Source organism: Rhinopithecus roxellana, chromosome 4 (genome assembly GCF_007565055.1).
Source record: "Rhinopithecus roxellana isolate Shanxi Qingling chromosome 4, ASM756505v1, whole genome shotgun sequence".
Lineage (NCBI taxonomy): Eukaryota > Metazoa > Chordata > Mammalia > Primates > Cercopithecidae > Rhinopithecus > Rhinopithecus roxellana.
The window spans coordinates 15,321,575-15,346,819 of record NC_044552.1 but is presented as its reverse complement, the minus strand read 5'-3'; the positions used below and the strand labels follow the sequence as shown (position 1 = coordinate 15,346,819).

The 25,245-nt window shown below is 43.6% G+C and overlaps 1 protein-coding gene across 2 annotated transcripts in view; it reads left to right on the top strand.

Moving 5' to 3' along the window:
* CDYL (chromodomain Y like) overlaps window positions 1-25,245 on the top strand; it is a 175,950-nt gene that overhangs the window by 106,280 nt on the left and 44,425 nt on the right. For both annotated transcript variants that reach the window (XM_030928936.1, XM_030928935.1), the window contains exon 2: window positions 6,869-7,535. In XM_030928936.1, the coding sequence (XP_030784796.1) occupies window positions 6,869-7,535 (667 nt within the window). The remainder of the gene's footprint in view (window positions 1-6,868; window positions 7,536-25,245) is intronic.

Below are 25,245 nucleotides of genomic sequence, written 5' to 3'. Positions count from 1 at the left end.
ACCCTTCTGAGTAGTGTGATGCAATTTTATGTTGTCCTGACGTGTCTTGCCCAGGACATGAATTTTCCTTTGTTCGGCGTCTCCATGCTGTAGATGCTACCACCTCATTAGTTCATTAGTTACTTAGTAGCTGGTTCAGTTATCAGATGGATCAGAGTGCATGTAGGACTGGGTTTTATCTGAGGTTTCAGGCATCGGCAGGGGGTCTTGGAGTATACCCCCACTGATAAGGGGAGACTGTTAGACTGTTTCTCTGATGAGGACTCATGTCTTCTGCCAGCATCCGTGAAAATGTCAAAAACAAGTTATAGCTTGGTAGTTTGCAAGCAGGTGAAATCTCAGACCCTTTATGTTTCCTGACATAGGTCTCTTGCAAAAAGTTCTTTTAGCTCTTACTCATCTGAAAGTGTCTTTATTTCACTTCCTCCTTTCTTTAAACTGCTTTTTTGAAATTAACTCACGTACCAGTTTACCCATTTAAATTATAGAATTCAGTGGCTGTTAGCATATACAGTTTTGTATCCATCACCACAGTTGAGTTTAGAACATTTTCATCACCTCAAAAAGAAATCTAGTATCCATTAGCTGTCATCTCCCTATTTACCCCTATTACCTTTCCCCCAGCTCTAAGCAGCCACTAATCTGTTTTCTGTTTCTGTAAGTGTCCTGGTGGAAGGGAGAGCAGCAATGCTAGTATCTAGGGAAGTGGGGAGTGCATTACACCCATTCTGGGTATTTTTTATAAATGACATCATATATGTGACTGGCTTCTTTTATATAGTGTAATGTTTTTAAAGTCCATCCATGTTGTAGCATGTATCAGTACTTCATTCCTTTTTGTGGCTGAATAATATTCTGTAGTATAGATACGCCACATTTTGTTATTTACTCATCAATTAATAGACATTTGGATTGTTTCTACTTTTTGACTATTATAAACAATGCTGCTGTGAACATTCTTGTATAAGTTTTGGTGGGGACAAGTTTTCTTTCTGCTGGGTAGATACCTAGGAATGGAGTTGCTGGGTCATATGATAACTCTAATTATTGGAGGAACAACCAGACTGTCCTCAGATGTGGCTGCACCATTTTACGTTACCACAAGTAGTACATGACAGTTCCCATTCCTTTCCACCTTTCCACCCTCACCAGGACTTACCCTTTTTTTAAATTAATTAATTAATTAATATATATATATTATATATTTTGAGACGGAGTCTGGCTCTGTCTCCCAGGCTGGAGTGCAGTGGCATGATCTACACTCAACTGCAAGCTCCGCCACCTCCCGGGTTCACGCCATTCTTCTGCCTCAGCCTCCTGAGAAGCTGGGACTACAGGCACCCGCCACCACGCTGGCTAGTTTTTGTTTTTGTTTTTTGTATTTTTAGTAGAGACGGGGTTTCACCGTGTTTGCCAGGATGGTCTCGATCTCCTGACCTCATGATCCGCCCGCCTCGGCCTCCCAAAGTGCTGGGATTACAGGCGTGAGCCACCGCGCCTGGCCTATCCTTTTTATTACAGCCATCTAACCAGCTGTGAAGTGTACCTCATTGTGGTTGTGATATGCATTTCCCCGATGGCTAATGATGTTGGGCATCTTTTCATGTGCTTTACTCGTCCTTTGTGTATCTTTTTCAGAGAAATGTCTATTCAGATCCTTTGCCATTGTTAAACTGGGTTGTCTTTTTATTGTTAAACTGTAAAACTTTATATGTTTGATATAAGTCCATTATCAAAATTTTTTTTACTCACATTCTCTAGGTTGTTCTCTCACTTTCTTGGTGGTATCCTTTGAAACACAAAAGTTTTTAATTTTGATGTCTAGTTTAATCCGCTTTTTTTCTTTTGTTACCATTGCTTCTGGTGCCATATCCAAGAAATCACTGCCTAAAGTCACAACAAATTACACCGCTATATTCTTTTAAGAATTTTATAATTTTCACTCTTTCTTGTAGATCTTTGATCAACTTAATGTATGGTATGAGGTGTAGAGGTCCAGCTTGCCTCTTTGGCATATGGATATCCAGTTGTCCCAACATTGTTAAAAAGATTATTCTTTTCCCCATGGAATGGTCGTGGCACTGTTGTCCAAAATATTTGACCATATATAGGGGAGTTTATTTCAGGGCCCTCTATTCCATTAGGCTATGTCTGTAGTTCCATGTTGCCAATTTCATAGTGTTTTAACTACCATATCTTTGTATTAAGTTGAAACCAGTTAATGTGAGTTCTTCAACTTTTTCTTTTTGGAGGTTTTTTGGGCTGTTCTCAGACCTTACCAATTCCATGTCAATTTTGGGATTAGCCTGCCCATTTCTACAAAGAAAACAACTTTAATGTTAATAAGAGTTACATCAAATCTAAAGATCAATTTGGAGAGTTTTATGGTATTAACAGTATTAAGTCCTCTGATCCATGAACATGGAATGTCTTTCCATTTAATTAAATACTTCTTTCAATAATGTTTTATAGTTTCCACTTTATAAGTTTTACACCTCTTTTATTCCTGTTTTTTTCTTTTTGATGATATTATAGCTGAGACTTTCTTCATTTCATATTCAGTTTGATCATTGCTACTGTATAGAAATACAATGCAGTTATTCCATTTTAAAAATTGATTTTGTATGTTGATTTGTATCTTGCAATCTTGGGGAACTTCTTTGTTCTAATAGTTTTTAATGAACTCCTTAAACTTGTCTATATAGAAGAGTGTGTCGTATGCAAATAGCAATAATTGTACGTCTTCCTTTCCAATTCAGATATCTTTGTATTTCTTGTCTAATCACTCGGCCAGAGCTAGCTGGAACTCCAGTACAATGTTACATAGAAGCGGCAAGAACAAACACCGTGTTTTTCTGATCTTACGGGGAAGCTTTTAGTCTTACAGTATTGAGCATGATGTTATTTGTGTGTTTTTCATAGATTCCCTTTATTAAGTTGAGGAAGATCCCTCTAGTTTATTGACTTCTTCTTTTTTTTTTTTAATCATGAAGAGGTGTTGAATTTTCTCAAGTGTTTTTTCTTCACCTATTGAAACAATATGTGATTTTTCCCCCTTTATTCTATTGATGTGGCATATGAACATTCATTGACTTTCACATGTTAAACCAGCCTTGCATTTTTGGAATAAATCCTTCTTGGTCATGGGCATATTTATATATTGCAGAATTCAATTTGCGAATGTTTTGTTGAGGATTTTTTGTGTCTATATTCATAAAAGAGGTATAGGCCTATAGCTTTCTTGTGATGTCTTTTGTTTTGGTGTTGGGTAAATAGTGGCCTTGCAGAGAGTGCGGTAAATGGTTTTCTCTTCCAATTACTGAAAGAGTTTATGAAGAACTGGTACTAATTATTTAAAATTTTGATAGAGTTCACCAGTGAAGCTATGTAATCCTATGCTTTTCTTTAAGGGAGGTTTTGATGATCAGTCTTATATAGGTCTATTTAGATGTTCTTAATTCAGTTTGACTAGTTTGTATCTTTCTAGGAATTTATTTCATCTGAGTTGTTAAAATTATTGGCATATAGTTGTTCATAGTATTTTAATTATTTTTTATTTCTATATGGTTTGTAGTAATGTTCCCTCTTTAATTCCTGGTGTTAGAAATTTGGATGTTCTGTTTTTCTTAATCAGGATAACTAAAAGTTTGTCTATTTTGTTAATTTTTTTAAAAGAAACTTTTGGTTTTGTTGCTTTTAAAATATTGCTTTTCAGTTTATTAAGTTCTAAATTCTGTTTCTTTTCTTCTGCTTGCCTTGGGTTTAGCTTCCTTTTTTGCCAGTGTCCTAAGATACAGGTTCAGGTTACTGATTTGAGGTCTTTCTTCTTTTTAGTGTGGGTGTTCACTGGTAGAAATTTCCCTCCCATCACTGCTTTTGCTGAATTCCACAAGTTTTGGTATGTTGTGTTGTTTTCATTATCTCAAAGTTTCTAACTTCTTTTAAGACATTTTGGGGGGAGGTGACCCATTGATTATTTAGCATGGGTTAATTTCTGCATATTTATGAATTTTCCCAACTTCTTTGTTATTTTCAGTATCATCTCCATTTGCAGATGGAATTTGCATGATTGCAATCCTTTTAAATGTACTGAGCTTATCTTAAGACTTAGCATATGGTCTGTGCTGGCGAGTGTCCTGTGTGTGCTTGAGAAGGATGTGTACTCTGCTGTTGCTGGGTGAAGAGTTGCCTCCTTGTCAGACTTGTATAATGTTTCCATCGCAGAAATTAATGGAGCAGTTTGCCTGCCCCTGGATGCGTTACTGCTCCTTCATAGTCTGATGCTGAGATTGCAAGCTATGGCTGCCTGCCGGTTAACTCAAAAGATGGTTTTCGTACCTTTTTTCTTTTTCTTTTTCTTTTTCTTTCTTTCTTTCTTTTTTTTTTTTTTTTTTTTTTTTGAGACGGAGTCTCGCTCTGTCCCCCAGGCTGGAGTGCTGAAGCTCGATCTTGGCTGACCACAACCTCCACCTCCCGGTTCAAGTGATTCTCCTGCCTCAGCCTCCCGAGAAGCTGGGACTACAGGTGTGCGCCCCCACGCCCAGCTAATTTTGTGTATTTTTAGTAGAGACGGGGTTTCACCATGTTGTCCAGGCTGGTCTTGAACTCCTGACCTCGTGATCTGCCCGCCTCAGACTCCCAAAGTGCTGGGATCACAGGCTTGAGCCACTGCGCCTGGCCCACATTTTTTTTTACTAGCTGAAAAAGATCAAAAGAATAATAATATTTCATGATGTGCAACAGTTATAAAATTCAAATTTTAGTGTCCATAGTTAGAGGGGTTTTTGTTTTTGTCTTTGATGCCATTTCATTCATTACATACTGTGTCTGGCCACTTCCTTGCTACAGGAACAGGGTTAAGTGATTGGGAGACCAGATGACACATAAGCCTAAAACATTTACTCTTTGGCACTTTATGTAAAGTTTGCCAACTCCTGGTCTAATATGTCCACTATGACTTCCTTGTGTATACTCAGTCTGGCCAGTGAGTATGCCTAAAAACGGAGCACACACCTGCCCTTAGCTGTGGAGGCTACTGTTGCTCTTCCTCTTTGCTCAATTTCCTGAGGAGGGAGGGGCAGGATCTGCTTGGGGCCTGGCAGCTGTGGGTCCCCAGGGATGCTGGCCCTGGGGGGACCAGTGATACATGGTTAAGGAGGGAGGGGAAAGAAATGCACTGTGCTCCACCAGACTCCTGCCTCGGCTCTAAGGAAACGGAGGAAAGCAAACAGGCGTACTCTGGTTTAGTATACTGCCCGCTTCTGGAGCGGAAATTGATTTAAGGTGGGTTGGGCAGGAGGAGGGGGAACATTAAACATAGCTTTCCTATAAGACATAATCTCTTTGCCCCTTTTCATTTAAAACTCTTAAACTATTTCTGCAAAAACGTCATTTATATGGACTTTTCCAGAAACATGTCTTTTACTTACATTGAAATACACCCTCATACACCACTATTCACAAGTGAAAGAGCGGGGGAAACATGACTTTTCAAAAGCTTTCCCTGCTCTGATGTGGACTGCGTGGCCTCGCACTTGCTGACCTGACATTAATTACTGACTCTGTGGAGATCTGTCAGACGTGAAATCGGCCCTGTGATGAGCTAAGATCTTTCTGTTCCTAATCCTTTTTGCTCGGAAGCAGTAATGTATCTTTAATTTTAGGGCCGTTCAGTAGTTAACGGCTTCAGTTTTCTGTATCTCAGGTAGATAAACTGGAGAGTTTTTTGTTTCTTTGAGAGTAGACGAAATGATGGGGATTGGAGTATTCTCCCGTTCTCTACGATCATCTGCACTTCTACTCATTAGGCTCAAGTATTTGGGGATGTTAGAGAACCAGGCATGCCATTGTGTAGTCTGACCTACCTCTAACTGCCGGAAATGTACTGATATTCTTAATAATTGATAGGCTCAGACCTTTGCATTCTTAATTAAAGAGCCACTCCCTGACTGTAGGCCTCTGCCCACAAGATACAGAGTCTCGTACTGCCCCCAGGATGCAGGCTGATGCTTTTATATTAACTGCAGATGTAACAACAGATTCTAGGTATTTTTCTAGTAACATATTGGAGGCACTATGTCAGATAATTCTTGTTCATGTGAGTTGTGGAAGATCTCGCTTCCATTTACACTTTGGATGTTAAGGTAGTAGAATTTGTCACAGTCATAAAACATGCTTACAAGGCAGGGTTGTGTGAATTGATAAATTTGATCCAGAGTGTATTGGTCATCCATTTCAACGATTAACAGCACCTCCATTGAAAGATGTTAGTGTAAAATTAATTAAAACCAAGATTTGAAAATAATAATCTGATCACTCTAGACTGTTTTGTTACAATCGAGTGTGATGTTCTCTGTTGACCTTTTTAGTTTTAATTGAGTGCTTCTGAATGATACAGATCATACGTTTCTTTGACGGCAGTTTCACACCACAGAAGGTTCTCAGCTCCTTGTAGCTCATTGCCGTCACCACTCCAGGCTGTTACCTGGGTGTCTGCTGCTGGTACCCTGGGATTACCAGGCACAGCTGCAGATGCCTCGAGCTGCTCCAGCCATGAGTATGGAAACCAACTCGCTGGTCAGGCTTCAACACAGAAATGACAGAGATCCCCTTTCAGTCACAAGAACCCTAAGTCACCTAATGCATATCCATGCATTCTCAGCATAAAAATGTTGTGTCTTGTTTGACTTACTTTCAGGGGAATTGCTCACACCCCAGATGGCCTATTACTGTTTTATTGGGGTGGGAGAAGAGATCATTTTTATAATCTTTTGTGGTTTTTGCTATTTTTGATGTTTCCTAATTAAACTTGCACTTTTACCCCCAAATTTTGATTTTTTAAAAACTATTTTTTTCCTTTTATAAACAGGTTGAAAGGATTGTTGACAAAAGGAAAAATAAAAAAGGGAAGACAGAGTATTTGGTTCGGTGGAAAGGCTATGACAGCGAGGACGACACTTGGGAGCCGGAGCAGCACCTTGTGAACTGTGAGGAATACATCCACGACTTCAACAGACGCCACACGGAGAAGCAGAAGGAGAGCACGTTGACCAGAACAAACAGGACCTCTCCCAACAATGCTAGGAAACAAATCTCCAGATCCACCAACAGCAACTTTTCTAAGACCTCTCCCAAGGCACTCGTGATTGGGAAAGACCACGAATCCAAAAGCAGCCAGCTGTTTGCTGCCAGCCAGAAGTTCAGGAAGAACACAGCTCCGTCTCTCTGCAGCCGGAAGAACATGGACCTAGCGAAGTCAGGTATCAAGATCCTCGTGCCTAAGAGCCCCATTAAGAGCAGGACCGCAGTGGACGGCTTTCAGAGCGAGAGCCCCGAGAAACTGGACCCCATCGAGCAGGGTCAGGAGGACACAGTGGCGCCCGAAGTGGCAGCAGAAAAGCCTGTTGGAGCTTTATTGGGCCCCGGTGCCGAGAGGGCCAGGATGGGGAGCAGGCCCAGGATACATCCACTAGTGCCTCAGGTGCCCGGCCCTGTGACTGCAGCCATGGCCACAGGCTTAGCTGTTAACGGGAAAGGTGAGTGTCTAGGGAGCTGCCTCCGGCTCCGTGGTGATCCCAGAGGGCGTGGGTCCTTCTCTAGAGATCAGGCCTTGAGCTGTGGAGCGTCCGGGGAGTCGCACGGCATCTGCTGGAGCCTTGCAGAGATTTTGCCAGCTTCTCCTTTCTTCGCTTGAAGCCTTTGGTATTTCTCTTAATTCGGCACTAGTTGTCTCTGTGTAATTCGCCATCCACAGACTGTGCTACCACACTGACTTGCTTTAAACAGTATCTCCCTCTAACTAGGTTATTAGGTGAGTAAGCTTTTACAGCAAGTTTCTGAAGCTGTATACTTTTCTTCACCTCTTAAGTGCTGAGCGTTGTCTCGTGTTAAGCGTTTTCTTCTAAGTGTGGCCAGCGTTGATATAGAAGTGCTGGTTCTTATTTTGCTCATGCGTGTGAATACCCAGGAATGCCTTTCAGTGGGGGCATTGCTAACCCATTAGGACCTTTGGGAGCCGGGCTCGTTTCTCTGTTGTGATCAGCAGTACAGGTGCCATTGCTCCCCCTGTCAGAGCCCAGTCTGCCTGGCACCGGTGGTGTCCTCTATTTTACTCTCACACCCAGCCCTGCTCCTGAGTTCTGCAGCTGCCTTGATTGTGCCATGACCTGTCCATCTCCCAGGACAGCACAACTGGGAGTTCACACAGGTGGCTTCCTTCTCCTCACTTGCCATGCTGTGCCGGCCACAGTGTTCTCTTACAAGGCCTCATGACTTCTCTCCTGCTGGAGCTTTCTAATAGGGCTTCCTGCTTCCTGCTTCCTGCTTCCTGACAGCTCCCATCCCTTTTCAGTCATTCTTGGACGAGAGTGGTGTCCACTGGTACCTCCACCCCATTACCTTCAGTAGCAGGTGTGCCCTCTGTGTCAGCGACCTGGCCCTCCCCTGCCCTCTGACTCCCTCTGTCTGTCAGCACCAGGGCTGCACGTTGTCCCCTCTCCATCTGCTCAGGGGCCCCCCACCACCTGGCCCTCTCCTCTGTCTCCTTTCTGAGTTGTAGTCTTAAAATTGCCTCTTTAGCCGGGCACGGTGGCTCACGCCTGTAGTGTCAACACTTTGGGAGGCCGAGGAGGGCAGATCGCTTGAGGTCAGGAGTTCGAGACCAGCCTGGCCAACATGGTGAAAACCCGTCTCTACTAAAAATACAAAAATTAGCCAGGTGTGGTGGTGTGCACCTGTAATCCCAGCTACTCAGGAGGGTGAGGCACAAGAATTGCTTGAACCCAGAAAGCAGAGGTTGCAGTAAGCTGAGATGGTGCCATTGCACTCCAGCTAGGGTGACAGAGTGATTCTCCGTCTCCCCCCTGCAAAAAAAAAAAAATTGTCCCTTTACCTGTGTGTGTCTCCCCCAGCCCAAGCTCAGTAGAATAATAGCAAACAAAATACAGTGGTGCTGGTTTGTTTGGGGAGCCACTTTCCTCTAGAGACATGTTCACTAAGGCATTCTAATAATCCTGCTGTGGTGCATTCAGCAGATTTTCTCCTTGGTCCAGGCCCTTGTGTAGCAAAGAAGTGGAATATGAGCTGAAATCTGGGGTTTCCCTTTGACAGGAAAGTGCCATCTTGCCAATGTTTTTCACATACACACTTGAGCCAAACGGTGCCTTTTCAAGCTCCATTGGAGCTTGTGAACTTGTTTGCAGGTTTGACTTCCTATGTTGTTGACCTCATGGATACCGTTTTCTCTTACTTAGTTGTATGTGAGGGATCAGTGAAGTTCAGAGGTAGAAGGGACTCACTTAATAGCACGCTCTATTTTGAAGTTAAGAAAGTCGAGTCCAGAGAGAAGGTGATGTTCATGGAGAGAACTGAGCCAGAAGGGGAACCAGAGCGTGTACCTTAGTGCCTCACTGGCGTTCTTCCCAGCATTGCTTGTTGCCTCCTGGACAGATAAGCACCTCTGTCTTCATTGATAACTTGGGGCCAGGCACGGTCCTGGACTGTAGTGCTGCCAAAAAGGACTGACGATCTATAGCCCGTGTGCTTGGCCCTGCCCCGCTCCTGGTTTTGTATGGCCTGCAGGCTCAGAATGGATTTTACATGTCCTAATGTTTGAAAAAAAAAAAAAATCAAGAGGAATATTTACTAACGTGAAAATATAAGAAATGAAGATTTCTGTGTTCATACATAAAGTTTTATTGGAACACAGCTAACCATCCATTACTATGAATGAATGGAGCTGTCCATTCATTTACTTCCACCACCAATCCTGGCTAATTTTTGTATTTTTAGTCGAGACGGGTTTCACCACGTTGGCCAGACTGGTCTCAAACTCCTGGCCTCAAGTGATCCACCTGCCTCAGCCTCTCAAAATGCTGGATTACAGGCGTGAGCCACTGCATCTGACCTGCTTGGCTACACCTGATCTCTGCTCTTAGGAAGCTGTAGATCTGTGGGCCACCTTTTTTGTCCACAAAAGTAGTGTGTGTGTGTGTATATATATGTGTGTGTGTATGTGTGTGTGTGTGTGTGTGTGTGTACATTTTTTGTTGTGGGAACCCTTAATTTTCAAAACTTTGCGCCAACAAGGTTAAGAGCCCTTGTCGTTAACCCGCACATCCTGTTTTGGTCGGTCACCACCTCCAATGCGGTCTTGCTGGTTCCCTCTCGTGTGTTAGTTCTTTCCAAATGAACTGCAGCCCTCGCCAGATCCACATTCCGCTTTCACCACATGTGAAACAATTTGCAGCAAAAGCCTTCATTCCTTTATATTTCTTATATAAGAAAGGCAATAGCTTCCATTTAAATGAGGATTTAGTGACTTCCTTTCTAAAAAGCATCCACACGTGTGGCATTGGTTGAACCAAAAGGGACGTGCAAGCATAGAATCTTAAATTATTTTGCCTTGCTCTGTGGAGCTGGGAGGTTGGAGTGGGAATGGCAGTATTTTTCCGAGGCCCTCACCATCATTTTTCTCCAAGGCTATGATCTCTACCCCTCTCTCACTTCTGCCTGGGTGCTGGTCAGATCAGCCCTGAGCCCTGTATACTGCTGAGAATATAATCTCTAGTTAGAGGAAAATAGAAGCCGTTAGGGAACATTTTTAGGACAGTGGTGAATGACATCCCCTGTGGCCTTGATCTAAATCAGGCTTGCAGATTAACGAGGAGGAAGTCTTTCTGGAAGAAAAGCAACTGCAAAGCTGGTGGAACCCCTGACAGCCGGTCTCCTGCAGATTCGGGAGGGTCAGTGCTGTCGCTACCCTGGTCCCTGTGCAGGGAGGAGCTTTGTTACACTCTCTGCTAGAACGTAAGCTCCAAGAAAGCATTTTGTTTTTCCAGACTAAATCGAACTCTGCCCAGAATGGCGCCTGCCATGTAGTCGGTGCTCTCTGCAAGTACTTGTGGATGGAGTGATTCCAGTAGAATGGGTGCGCGTGGAAGACAAGGGTTGTAAGGAGTCATTTGTGGCCTGGATCTCTGGCTCAGAGAGGAGGGAAGGAGAGCAGGAGGGGAGAAATGCCAGAAACACGGACATTCCAGAAAGCCCTCGTTCGCCCTCCGGCACATCCTTCCTGAATGAGAAGCCACGCTGAAGCTCTGTTAGGCTGTTGGTCCATACTCAGACACTTTTTAAGCAGTTGTTTGCCTTGACTTTCCAGATTAATTTTAGAGCTACGCAAGGAAACGGATTTGTTTTTCTAAAACTAATTGAAGTAGATACTGGTGGAGTCGTTGGGAACGAACCATCCCCTATGTGTGCACCGAGGGGTGTTTTTGCCACCAAAAACCACAGATACTTGAATATCTGTGAACCCAGAGAAGGAATGTTTCCGGAGTATTTTCACACACACTCACTCACTTTTATAGAACAACCATATATGTGTTTGCTTTTTAATTATCTTAAGTACGACACAAAGGTTTAAATGATGAATATATTATTTCACTCAGAAATGTGAGAAATTCTAAAATTTAGGTGATACAGCTTGCTGTCCTCTTTCTCTTTATCCATGTTAATGGTGATTTCTTGCTCCTTTAATTCCCTAATGAATTAATCCTACAAAAGAAGTAATTGCTTTCAAAAACTGGATTATCACGACTTTGCTCTTTCATGAACTCCAACATATAATTCATCATCATTCCGTAAGTATGAAATTTCAGAAAATGCTAGTAGCAAACTTAAATAGGTGTAAACCTTGTCAGTGTTGTGAGCTAGGGTTGGCTTTTGGACTTCATATTGAAGCCAACAGACTTAGTAGGAAAATGACTGAGGAAATATTAATACCTTAGCACACGTTGCATTTCATGAACATTTCAACCAAAGGAAACTCCTAAGAGAAAGTGTTCAGGAAAACCTGGCTGCTTCTGAGGAGCTGGAGTGTGATTTCCTCTTAGTAAGAATGTGAACAGATGATCCGTCTCCCTTTCCTCTGTGATTATCAGGGAAGTATAAGAGGCACAGCTGCCCTCTAGAAAGAGACCCCAGGGCTTTCTAGGGCCTTTTATGATTTAGTCTTAGAAATTAGAACTTAACCCCAGGGAAGGTTAAGAAATCAGGAGACTGGGCCAGGTGTGGTGGCTCACACCTGTAATCCCAGCACTTTGGGAAGCTGAAGCTGGAGGATAGCTTGAGGCAAGGAGTTCGAGACCAACCTGGACAACATAGTAAGACCCCATCTTTATAAAAATAAAAAATATTTTCCTAGGTTTTAAAAATGTGTTTAAAAAAAAAAATTATCCAGGCATTGTGACTACATGCTGCCTATAGTCCCAGCTACTTAAGAGGCTGAGGTGGGAGGATTGCTTGAGCCCAGTAACTCAAGGCTCCAGTGAGCTATGGTTGCACCACTGCACTCCAGCCTGTTCCACAGAGCAAGATCCTGTTTCAAAAAAAAAAAAAAAACCCAAAAAGGCAGCAGACCAGTGCCCAGAGGTAGCAGCTATTTCCTGGACCCACAGCAGAAAACCTCCACTTGAAAAGAGAAGACATTTGAAGTCAAGTTACAGCAAATGAGAATTGTGTTTGAGGGGTTGATCAAGAAAGATTTCAGTTTGAAACCCCACAGATGATTGACATGTCCTGTATAGTGGGTCCATGCTAGAGGCTTCCACGTGTGTTATCTTGCTTATTCTTTTCAAGAGTAAACCCACTTACACAGGGAAAGGGTCCAGAGCTACAAATCAAACGAGAGAGGAGTAGTCCTTTGAGGCAAGCAGATGCACAGCCTCCCTCCTTTCTGAGCATTTAATAGGCATCCTCAGGCAGAACGAGGTGATGCCCAGCAGCAGGTGGGTTCCTCAGTTCCTCCGAGTGAGCACAGGGGTCCTCAAACCTGCGTGTGCTTAAGAATTCTAGTGCAGAGTTTCAGGCGCAGAGCCCCTAGAGAAGATGCTCTTGTCCAGCTGGAGCCAGTCTGCTTACTCGCAGGAATCTTTAAAAACATGCACACCATAATGATTTTATTTTACAACTTTATAAATGTGCATTATTTTCCAATCATTGATGTTGAACCAAGGCCCTTTCCAAGGGAGTGCTTGCGTTTGCCGCTTGTTGGAAGAGCCAAGGCCTTTTGAGTTATGGATTCATTGCTTGGAGTCCTCTCATGTGACAAGCATGCTCATAATGTATCACTTACTGTTACCAGTTTGGATTTCTTCAAAGCAGAGCAAAACGCAGGTGTACTTATAAATCTGAGTACAGTCCTAGCCTTTTTTATTTTTCTCATTTTCTCACACCTAGTTTTGACAGTATTTAGTCTAGAGCCTTTCCAAATCATTCAGTGTAGTTTTTCTTGAAGCATCAGCTCCCCTTTTGTAATCATCTCCTGTTTTATGTAAAATATGAATTAAATATAACAAGTTCAACTAGCCAAAAAAGTGTAGGAGGAAGGAGAGTGGTCCCTCTATCCTCTTAGATTTGTGGCTGGGGCCTGTGAATTATAGTGGCAAAAGACATACTAACAGGAGAAAAGGACATATACATTTAATTAGTGTCTTAAATTTTCTGTGCCCAGGGGGTCTCCACACAAAAGAGGAAACCCCAAAGAAGTGGTTAGGCTTGAGAGCTTATATACCATTTTAACAAAGGATGATAAATTGCGGAGAAGTTCCTAGACAAAAGGAAGTGGGGTTTCTAGGCTTCTTGCGGGTGGTAAAATGTGGGGAGGTAGATATACAGGGAAACTAATGGAAGACAAAGGCTGTTTTAGTAAGGTCTGCTGATGCAGTCTCGGCCCAGTTTCCTCTCTCTGGTAGTGAGTTGTTTTCCTTTTCCTGGTGCAGGAAAGTGGGAATACCTTTACAGATAGGAATTTCAGCCCTTTTAGGCAGAAATGGGGAGGGCAGAGAGTTCGTTCTGCATCTGTTGCTTCTCAGTTGCCTTTAGCTCAAAATAATCCTATTCAAAAGTGGCATATTTTAAAATCACATGTTCTGATTCCCATCAGAAGTTCAGGAAATGAACCCTGCCAGCTTTTTTTTTTTTTTTTTTTTTTGAGACGGAGTCTCACTCTGTCACCCAGGCTGGAGTGCAGTGGCCGGATCTCAACTCACTGCAAGCTCCGCCTCCCGGGTTTACGCCATTCTCCTGCCTCAGCCTCCCGAGTAGCTGGGACTACAGGCGCCCGCCACCTCGCCCGGCTAGTTTGTTTTTTGTATTTTTTAGTAGAGATGGGGTTTCACCATGTTAGCCAGGATGGTCTCGATCTCCTGACCTCGTGATCCGCCCGTCTCGGCCTCCCAAAGTGCTGGGATTACAGGCTTGAGCCACCGCACCCGGCCGCCAGCTCTTTAACAGTCGTGTCCTGAAGGGAAGAGTCAGGTGTGAGCTGTGTGGAGTCCAGTGACCCCCTCACTCTGGATAGGGAGCCCAGGTTTCTCAAGGAGTGTTTTCCTTCTCGCTCTGAGAATCCCTGCCTCAGACTTCGAGAGTCTTTTTCCCTGCAAATGAAGTTTATTGATGTCACAGCTTCAGAAATGTTCACACACATCCTGTTCTAAAAAGAATATATCAATGTCATACATTTTTGCACAAGTAGTTTAGTAGTACTTTGAGCAAAATAGAAGAGTTCACTCTTACCTGCCCCCTCTGAGTACCAGATTCCCCAGAGAACACCAGTAGTTTGATGTGTGTCATTTCTATCTTGTTCTATGAATTTATATTCTTTTATATGAGGTCATATACTACATAATTTGTTCTTAGCATTTGCTCTTTTTATTTAACATCATGTCTTGGAGAACTTTCTATTTTAAGACTCAAATTGTTTCTTTTTATGTTTTAAACTTTATATAAACAGGATTTCAAACTTAGAAGTTGCAAGACCAGTACAAGAAATATCCATATAGTATCCCTTACCCAGATTCACCAATTGTTTACCTTTTGCCTCATTTACTTCCCCCTCCTCTTTCTCCCCCATATAAGTATATGTTTATACACGCATACACATACGCATGTACATTTTTTCCTATTTGAGGGTACATTTTACACTATTTGAGGTAGTTGGCAACTTGCTGTTGTAGATGATAAAACACAAGGCTGTAATTGATTCAAGATTTTAATAGATGTTGCCAAAACGCTCTCTAAAAAGCCGAAAAGATTGTGAGTACATATTTGCCTATTCTTAACCAACATTTTAATCTCCTTTTCAGCGTCTGGCAGATGAGAAAATGCTATCACATTGTTTTAATTTTAAAAAAGGAAAACCGTTTTTTCAGGTTAATTGTTTGCATTCATTCTTCTGTTAATTCCATATACATACATATATATGTATGTATATATCTTGCCTGTTTTTCTTTTGGGTGGTTTAACTTCCAAAATGTGAACATTTCATGAATGTACCTGTCCTTGCCCAGGTACTGCACTGATCTTCTCTGCATGTTTGAGCTGTAGTGTTCATGCTTCTAAAGGGAGTGCCTAAAAAGAGGTCCATGATTCACGGTCCTCCCTACCCCACTCATGGGGTGAGATAGGACCATCTAGACCCTGCCGTAAGGGAATAGAAAACCTCTAAATAATTTGCATTAATTTTATGGTTCCTGTTCAGTTTGAATATACCCAAGTGTATTTGATTACTTTGGACTTATATGAAGTACAATTTAAAAGAAATTTAGATTTCTTAGGTCAGATGACGTAAAAGGAATATTTCTAACTATAGTTCTTGCTACTTTTGAACTTTAACTGATACAAGGACAAAGGGGGGAAAATCGCATTTTCAGATTAAATTTGCTCTTGTTGCTGCATGTGCTACTAGGAATTGAGCCCTGTTACAAATCCCCCTTGTCTCCTGTATTCCCGTTAGCATTGTTTTTGCTGGAGCCAGGTACTGGCCTTCTGGAATATTCCTCCAATGGCATGCTGTACCTTAAGGTTGAGAGCAGTTATATATACACAGGGTACAGGCCTCCTAGCCTCTTCTGAGCCTGCTATTCTGGTGCCTTTGTTCTGTCTTAAGTTCCTCCAACATTCATCTTCCTGTTTCAGAGAATCCTTGTTTTACAGAAGAGGCCGCTTGTGAAAGAGTGATTTGATCAAAGTCACTAGCACAATTGGCGGGAAAGTAGACTCCACGTTAGAACCTACTCCTGACTTCCATTTAGTTCTTTGTACTGTGTCACACTGATGACAAGTGAGTTTTTTATAAGCGTAATTGATTTTATTAAGTACACAATATTACTCAAGACTTTGGCTTCTGTCTCAAGTGAGTGAAACTGAACCACAGTGGCTTAAATATACAAGCAAGTGAAATGCCATCTGTTGGCTCATGGAACCGAAATCCAGGCACAGCTGGATCTGTGGCCTGAAGTTACCATCATTCTCATACCCCCATTGCACCCCCAGCCTTCACTTGCTTCAGTCAGGCCAGTCCTTCCCGCATGGAGGCAAGGTGCCCCCGCAGCTCTGGGCTGCCACCCCGACCTCTCAGCTGACCAGACAGGAAAGGGCTTCTCTTCATCCTAAGTTTCAAGGGTTGAGGTCAATTTCATCTAAACTCTGTAACCTAGAAGGAAGGCAATGAGAGGATACTCCAAGGGAAAGCCAGGGCTAAAAACAATAGAAATGGCATTGGGGGCTGGGCACAGTGGCTCACACCTGTAATCCCAGCACTTTGGGAGCCCAAGGTGAACATATCATCCATCTGAAGTTGGGAGTTCGAGACCAACCTAACCAACATGGAAAAACCCTGTCTCTACTAAAAAAAAAAAAAAATACACAATTAGCCAGGTGTGGTGGCGCATGCCTATAAACCCAGCTACTCGGGAGGCTGAGACAGGAGAATCGCTTGAACCTGAGAGGCAGAGGTTGCGGTGAGCCAAGATCGTGCCATTGCACTCCAGTCTAGGCAAAAAGAGTGAAGCTCCGTCTCAAAAAAAAAAAAAAAAAAAAAAGCGGTATGTACTGAGCAGGCCTGGGCAATCATACTTGGAATTAATCTCATGTTCCAGCGTTTGGGTGGTCCTCTGAAACAATACACAGTCATCCTCCCAATACAGCTGTGCCCAAGATGCTGCTCGCCAGGAGACTGAGCTGTGCCCAGTTCTGCACTTTGTCTTTTTGAATAGGTGTTCTTCCTCCTTTTCTAGTCCTATTTTTGGGGGGCTAGGCACTGCATTTATCTCCTTTCTAATTTGATATCTCACCTTTTTCACGTCAGTCACATTAATCACACAGACAGACTATTTATGAGGATCCCCTTAAAGGAAGGTGCCAGGGAGTCCAATTCTCAGAGGCTGTTTGCCTTGGGTGGAGAAGGCTTAACTAAAGTGGCTTGTGTACTTAGATTGGATGGATGGGAGCCAATTCCCTAGAAGAGTCTGAAAAAATAAAATCGGATTTTTAAAAATATCTAGGGCAAGATCCAGAGTAGATGGACAAATTCACTTAAACTTTGGAAACAACATGGAAAAGTGTTGCGCAGGTATTTTAATGGTGTTAAGAATCTCCTACATTGCCTAGTCCAGTTGTTTACACACATTAGGGGCTTAATTAACATTTGCATGTGCATGAGTGAGTTGTTGGAGGAATTTTTATCTCTTCTGCTTCCATTATCAGTGTTTGTCTTTTAAAAAGAAGAGTAAAAAGAAATGGTTTGTCAGGGTAGTCGGGACAAATGACCAAGGCACCAAGAGGCACCCCTCCACTCCTGCTGCCCTAAGCACTTAGGGGACCTCCTCCAAATCGGAAGAGTCAGCAGACCTGTGCTCCTGCGCCGTGTCCCTGCTGTACGTGCACATGTCCTTTTAAGTGAAGTGAATATATTCCTCTTCACAGCTGCATCCCAGTGCTCAAGGGAACTTCTTGAGAGTGAGAACCAAGACATTTCGTCCTAGTTTTTCTACTACCTGCCACATGGTAGGCGGCCACTAAACTGTGGAGTGGATGAAAGCATTTTCTTCTTTGATGGTTCATCTTAAATGTCTTTGGATAATTAGCATTTTATTGAAAATTATATTGCTTTATCTGAGCAAAGTCTGCTTAAAGGATTCATTCAACTTCAACAACAAGTGAAATGATAAAAGAACCTGCCATCTAACCACACGATGCACACCTCGCCTCTCCCACTTTGGGTGCTCGGCCCCTGCAGCTGGAGTCTGCTGTACTTGATTCATATTACTTGGTGTCCACACAGTTGCTGGCTCCTAAGTGTCTTCCATGGCTTCTGAGTTCCTGAAACAGATTTTCCTCAGGTTTTGAGGTGTCTTTTTAAAGCTTGCTCTTAGTTTCAGATTCACTCTATGTCCCATGCCATACACCCATCAGCCCTCTGCCTGGGAGAGTTTCTGGAAGCTCTGTGCCTCTTCATGTGTGTGTTAACCATGTACCACAAGGCAGGCAGGTGGCACTGGAGCTTGACAGTATAGGGCCCCTGACTTCCAGGAGCTCAGAGCCTGACAGAATGGATGTTCAAGAAAGAGCCCTCGTTTCTGATGATAGGGTCCGTTTGAAAAGCATTGTGGTTGACAGAGCCATGCCACGCTGTCTGCAGACCAGAGGCCAGGCCCCTCGCAGTGTTGAAAGTTCAACCCTGCGGTTGTGGGCAGCGTTCCCTAAGGCAAGAGCAGATGCCAGACGATTGTTAAGGAGATTATAATAAACGGATCCTTGTACAGCCCTGCTTCTCGTGGAGTGATGACACTGAATGGGATAAACTGTCTCTATTTAAAAAGTAATTACCCCAATATAGTGAATACCCATCTCCCCCAGTGATACGGACCTGATGTAATTGGCTCTCAGTCTGGGATCATAAGTGGCATCTGCCAAGGCATTCTTAATAGGAAATATTAAGAAAACATTTGAAATCTTACCTCCAAAGTATTTGTTACTCCAGGTTATTTTCTGGACGATGTATGCTCTTCCAAGCAAGTGGATTTGATGCTCAATTCTTCCATTCACCGCGCCCCTCCCTGCCCTGCTTTTGGGAAGATGACATTTTACAATCAGGTTTATTTATGATAACATCTGGTCTGTCCTCCCTACTTTATTATTTAAGACTTGTTTTTGCTTAAAAAGAACTTTTTTAATGGGAACATACTAGGTTCTCAAATAAACTTTCAGCCCAGTTACCTCAGTCATAGTCATCTCTAATTTCTGTCTGCAGTTTCAGTTCTTATTTATGTCTGTGCAGCGAGGAGAAGGAGTGTGTTTCCAGGAGAAAAGCTGGAAATGGCTTTGGGCCTCATCGTACAGCTACACGCTGTACTGAGAACCCACGTTAGCTACTTAGACTACAGCTGTGCACTGTGTCCCCTCATCCCCAACCCAGCTTCAGCTGAGAAGTACTTGTCACAGAGTCCATGCCCTGAAATGGAGATGTTGAATCACTAGCAGGCCTCTGCGGTGCCTGTGTGATGGGCCGTCTCTATGTGAGCTGCGGAACTACTGAAGTCAGAGAAGCCCACGTTGGGTGAACAAAGCCAGCCCAGTAGTAGCATGGCTGTCACTGTGACCGTGTGTCCGTCTTACTGAACCTGGGTGTACATGACTAGGATGCTGACTCAAGTGAGTTTGCGCATGGCTGGCTGTTCTCTTCAACCCTCTCCAGACTGAATAGGAATGTTAAACCCGCTCAGGAATTCTCGTTGGTCTAAAGGACTGTGTTCATTCGTCTTTGACATTCTGTTAACCAACTTAGCGGAGTTGACCTGAGCCTTCAGACATGGTGTACCTGTGGATGCCTGCCTCTTCTCCCACGAGACAGACCTGAACTGTCTCCTCAGCTGCTCAGCTGATTGTGAGAAGTGTATTCTGTGACAAAGGCAGGCCACATTTCAGCGCCTTTTCTGATGTGGCATGCTTAATTCCACAGGTGCAATGAGGGAATATTTAGAAGCAGTCAGTGGGAGGGGATGGACTGCTGAGTTTGAAGTAATGAAAGGGGAAGTCAGTCATAAAATTCGTGTTTGAGAATTACGCCAGTGAAGCCACTGACTCGGCCTGGGTCAGAGCCAATGGGCCACGTTTGGTGGCTGGGAGCCACTCACCCACAGCACTGGTTTTCTGCGTGCCGCACGCCTCTTGTGTCAAGTCTTTGCCTCCATTTTCATAGGACCTCTTATTTTTCATTGTTTTAGTTTTATTTGTTCCCCCTTTTTATTTTATTTATTTATTTTTATTTTTTAATTTTTTTTTTGAGACGGAGTCTTGCTTTGTCACCCAGGCTGGAGTCCAGTGGCGCAATCTCGGCTCACTGCAAGCTCTGGTTCCTGGGTTCACACCATTCTCCTTCCTCAGCCTCCCGAGTAGCTGGGACTACAGGTGCCCGCCACCATGCCTGGCTAATTTTTTGTATTTTTTAGTAGAGACGGGGTTTCACCATGTTAGCCAGGATGATCTCGTTCTCCTGACCTTGTGATCCGCCCTCCTCCACCTCCCAAAGTGCTGGGATTACAAGCGTGAGCCACCGCGCCCGGCCTTCCACTTTATTATATTTATTATTTTTTATTTGTATAAGTGTATGGGGTACAAGTGCACGTTTGTAACATGCATAGATTGCATAGGGATCAAGTCAGGACTTTTAGGGGATCCCTCACCCACATAAACATACATTTCAACAATTGAGTAATTTTGTATCATAGGACCTCTCTATGTCAACAGTAATTGTTCTGGGAGTTGTTTCTACAGTGATTTAAGCCTTGGAAGAAGTAACTTCCTCCTAGTAAAATTGTAAAATAAAATGGTAAGATGACATGGTCTCTAAGGAGGAGTGTCTACAGCTTTAATTACTACGTTGGTAGTGGTGAGAGGGTTGTACATTTTATCTGGTAAGAGAAATTCTGCCTCTCCCATGGTCGGGTGATATGACTTTTATTGATGGAAAACGGGACGGAGATTATTTTTCATCTTGCTAATGTAGTTTTAAATTGCGTTTTCCATGTTCACATTGTAATTGTAGCATTTTCCTGCATGACACTTTCAGCGAAGTTTGGTAGCTGTTTGGTGAAGTAACGTCAGAATTTTGTAGGAATCCATGAAAGCATAACGTGAGCATTATCAACTAGGTGAGTGCAGAAGGTCATGCTGTTTAATTGCTGGATTGCCAGCTTCTGAGCATTCTCTGTGAGTGCGGCTACCTCTTTGTGTCTGCCTCATGACAGCACAAGTGTGAAGGCCACAGGAGAAAAAGAAGAGGACCACACAGCCCAGACCGGCCTTGGAAGGCATGACATTGCATACAGAGTGTATTGGTTGCTTCTGATTTCTGTGATTTGAACCACTCTTTTATTATGGACTTCAAAGGGAAAGTGAGCATAAGTTTAACTTCTGTGCTTTGGTTTTTCAGATAAACCTTATCTGATGGGACAAAAGTTCTAAAACTGTGGCAGCTATCAAAATTGTCACAGCTTTTTAACAACAAACCAAGAGGAGGAGTGGTGTAAAAATAGTCTGAGTCTGAGTTTTGGTTTGGTTTAGTTTTATTTGGGGAGAAGCAGGTTGCCCTACTAAAATTTCTACCTGCGAAGTCTTCCACATGCCATTTTTTTCTGTTAATATGTTCTCAATAAGTGGCCTGAACTAATTAATGGTGTTATATTAATCACTGTTTACAGAAATTTCGCCATTTAGGAATGTATGTTGTGCAGTCTAATCTGTGCATTTCCCAGTTTTCACAAGGGATTTTTCTCATATGCATGTAATAAGCAGTTCCACACTGGGTTTTCTTGATTATATAGTCTGTGTAATGCTGTGACAGCCTGGGGTGGCACTTCACCAGTCTTCAGAGTTGCACGTTACTGTTTAACATTAGAAACTGCTGCTACTGCAAGCTCAAGTGAGTCAGGGGTGCACCCCAAGAGCTGGATCACTGTAGGGCCAGTGGGTTACCAGGTTGTCCTCCTACAGAAAGGGGAGATGGGGGGAAAACCACACCGCTGCAGTTCTGGTCTCCATTTCCATGATTTTTGGAAGGATTGGAAGAAAAGCTGACTGTCAGGAGCTTTGCTCTAGTAGTTTTTTTGTGGGTCTTTTTTTTTTCTTTTTTTCTTTTTTTCTGAGACAGGGTCTGGCTCCGTCTCGCCCAGGCTGGAGTGCAGTGGCTGGTGCCATCTCGGCTCACTGCAAGTTCCCCCTCCCAGGCTCAGGTGATCCACCTCAGCTTTCTAAGTAGCCAGGACTGCAGGCGTGCATCACCATGCCCCACTAATTTTTGTACTTTTTTGTAGAGATGGGGTTTCGCCATCTCTACAAAAGATGAGGTTTTGCCCAGGCTGGTCTTGAACTCCTGAGCTCAAGTGATCTTTCAGCATCAGCCTCCCAAAGTGCCTGTAATAGGCGTGAGCCACCATGTCCAGCTTCTAAAACAATTTTTAAGTAGTCTTAGATGCTCAAAACTGATCGCAAAACTGGATTTTAAAATTACTTGATAGTTTTTGTAGCCGTATTTACAAAACTTGACACATTGTGGCTTTTAGGTTTCTGTTACGGTGAGGTCAGCTTCCTGTCTCGGATTCTGAGTAGCTTTTGCCCTCATCTAGAACATGATGTGTTCAGTTAGATGCTCTCCCTTGATCCTTTGCTCTTCAGCATGTCCTAAACGTCTCTGTTACAGGGAACCATTAGTTCTACAGTTTGGCCCCCCTTGAGCTCCATGTTCTCTACCACCCCACTTGGTGCCCATAAGGAAGGAGGCACATAAAAGCCCCTCCTTGCTGTCAGGGGGCTCATGGGCTGTCATTTCTCAGTGTACTTAGTGTGGACCCCTGAAATGCCAAACACATGGCAAATTCTAGCATCCTAGTTAGAGGAACACTGCACTACAAGTTCTTGTTTCTCAGCCCTCGCTGCTTTGTGAGTACCCAGGCGTTCCCTTGCAGAGATGGGCATGGTCCCCCATTGATTGTCCTGGGAGCCATTCAGATCCATAGCAATGGGTGATCCTTGGCAGCACCTGGTTAACCTCATGGGAAAGGGTCTGGGACTGGGCAGGCCATCCAGGCCTTGTAGATGATCAGAGGGTGCGAGCACAGGAGGTAGGCGTTGGTGTTTCATAGATGGATCGGTGGTGTGACCTTGGACCCTAGTTTGAGAAAGACTGATCTGGACTGAAGCTGGATGTTTGTTTTAGAAATTTGCTTAAGGAAGTATCTGATTTCACTGTAGTTTGCTTAGCCTTTGCCTTTGCAGATTAAGCTAGCTACTTAGTGAAAATACCTCCTCAGAACCACCCCGCCCCCGCGCCCCGAGGCAGCATATATCCTTGGCTCTCCAAGCTTCCAGGGTCTTTTTTAAAGCATAAATGCTTCTACTTTTAAATACTACTTACAAAATCATGCCTGACCTCTAAGCTTACGTCTCTCCCCATTTTCTCTCCTCCATCCTGTAGATCCTGATCCAGGACAACCAGTAGCCCACAGGCAGTCCTTTGACATCCTGACCCGCTATGCATCCTCCGCCCTGCAGCGTCTTACATCCACAGGTGGAAATGCTGCGCCCCTTAATCACTATCGTGCTTACTAACTGGAGGTCACCTCTCCTGCCCATGGTCACATTCTGCCTGTCTCTTGAGGCTCCATTCTTTGCTGTGTTCTGCTTACCTGGTTAAGCCACAAAAGGTTCTATGCTTGGATTATATATGGGATTTAAAAGTTTCCATGCTCATGTGCAGAAGTGTACAAAGTATGCGTGAGCAAGTGGTCACAGTCATAGACACACCGTGCCTTGGGGGGCCCTAGGTCATAAGATGGTGTTCTCTGTATTTCACCTGACACCTTTGATTTTGTTGCTCTTTGAGAATGAGAGCAGTCTTTTAAAGGAACTCATCCAGAAAGAAAGGAGAAGCAAGTATATTGGCGAGAAGATACATTTATCATGTCATGACTAAGCCCTGTATTAAACTTATTGTAAACACTAGGGTAATTACTGACGCCCTCCGTGTGAGAAATTAGGGAGGGGCTGCTGTGTCCAGGCTGTCCAGTGTCAGTAAGTACTACCTCCAGCTATTCAGTAGCTCCAGCTGAAAGCCATGCCCTCCCCTCTTCTTGCATCCTTACTGTCTGCTCTGCCTCTCACTATTGCCACCACCTTGTCCAAGCAATTGACATCTGTCTTTATTGCCTTTTTCCAATCCATTTCTCACACACCAGGAGGATTTTTTATAGATGTAAGTCATATATTACTGCCCTGCTTAAGGGTGTGTCTTCACTTTCTGTTGTACTTGAGTTAAAATTCACACCTTTTTTTTTTTTTTTTTTTTTTTTTTTTTTGAGACGGAGTCTCCCTCCGTCGCCCAGGCTGGGGTGCAGTGGTGCCCTCTCAGCTTGCTGCAAGCTCCGCCTCCCGGGTTCACGCCATTGTCCTGCTTCAGCCTCCAAAGTAGCTGGGACAGGCGCCCGCCACCATGCTCGGCTAATTTTTTTGTATTTTTAGTAGAGATGGGGTTTCACCGTGTTAGCCAGGATGGTCTCGATCTCCTGACCTCATGATCTGCCCGTCTTGGCCTCCCAAAGTGCTAGGATTACAGACGTGAGCCACCAAGCCTGGTCAAATTCATACTTCTTACTGTGGCCTACAGGACCCTTCGGGGCTGACCCTTCATTGCTTACTCTGCTTCCAATACACTAGGCTCCCTTCACTTTCTGGAATTGGCCAGTTTCCTTCCTCCTGGTTTTGCACATGTATTCGTATATATACATATACACACAAATTTTTTTATTTGGCCTGGTTGACTCCTTATCCTTCTGGCCTCAGCACGGATGGCACTTCCTGGGAGAAGGCTCCCCAATCTTCCCCCTCCATCTAAAACACAGCATTTAGCCGCAGTACTAGTTGCGTGGTTACTGTGTTGGTTTCTTTACCTAAGCATATGTTTGTTTACTCAGTCTCACAGCATTAGCACCTGGAGCAACGTCAGGCAGTGCTCACCTGCTCAGGTTTGTTAAATGGTGATTCTGATTTTTGTATCTTTGTCTCGTTGCCAGATTAAGTTATTCTATGGTTTTATTATGGTTATGGCCAGAAGAGGCACTCATTAATGAATGAGTACTCTGCCTTTAACTCCCTTCATACTTTCTGCTCTTTTTCTTCTGTCCAATTCATTAAGCACACTGCATACTATGTACCATGTCGTGAGGTCCACTGAGTGAGCCCCATGGGACCATGTGATTTGTCCTCTGAGAGCCAGTGCTTGCTGGGCTGGGGAGAAGCCAGTTGCACAAAAGGCTGTAACATAAGGCAGCGGGTAAGTGCTCTCAGCTGAGCAACTTAAGAGACTGTGTTCAGAGGTTCAAGGAGCGAGCATGTCTGGTTGAGGTCTGCAGA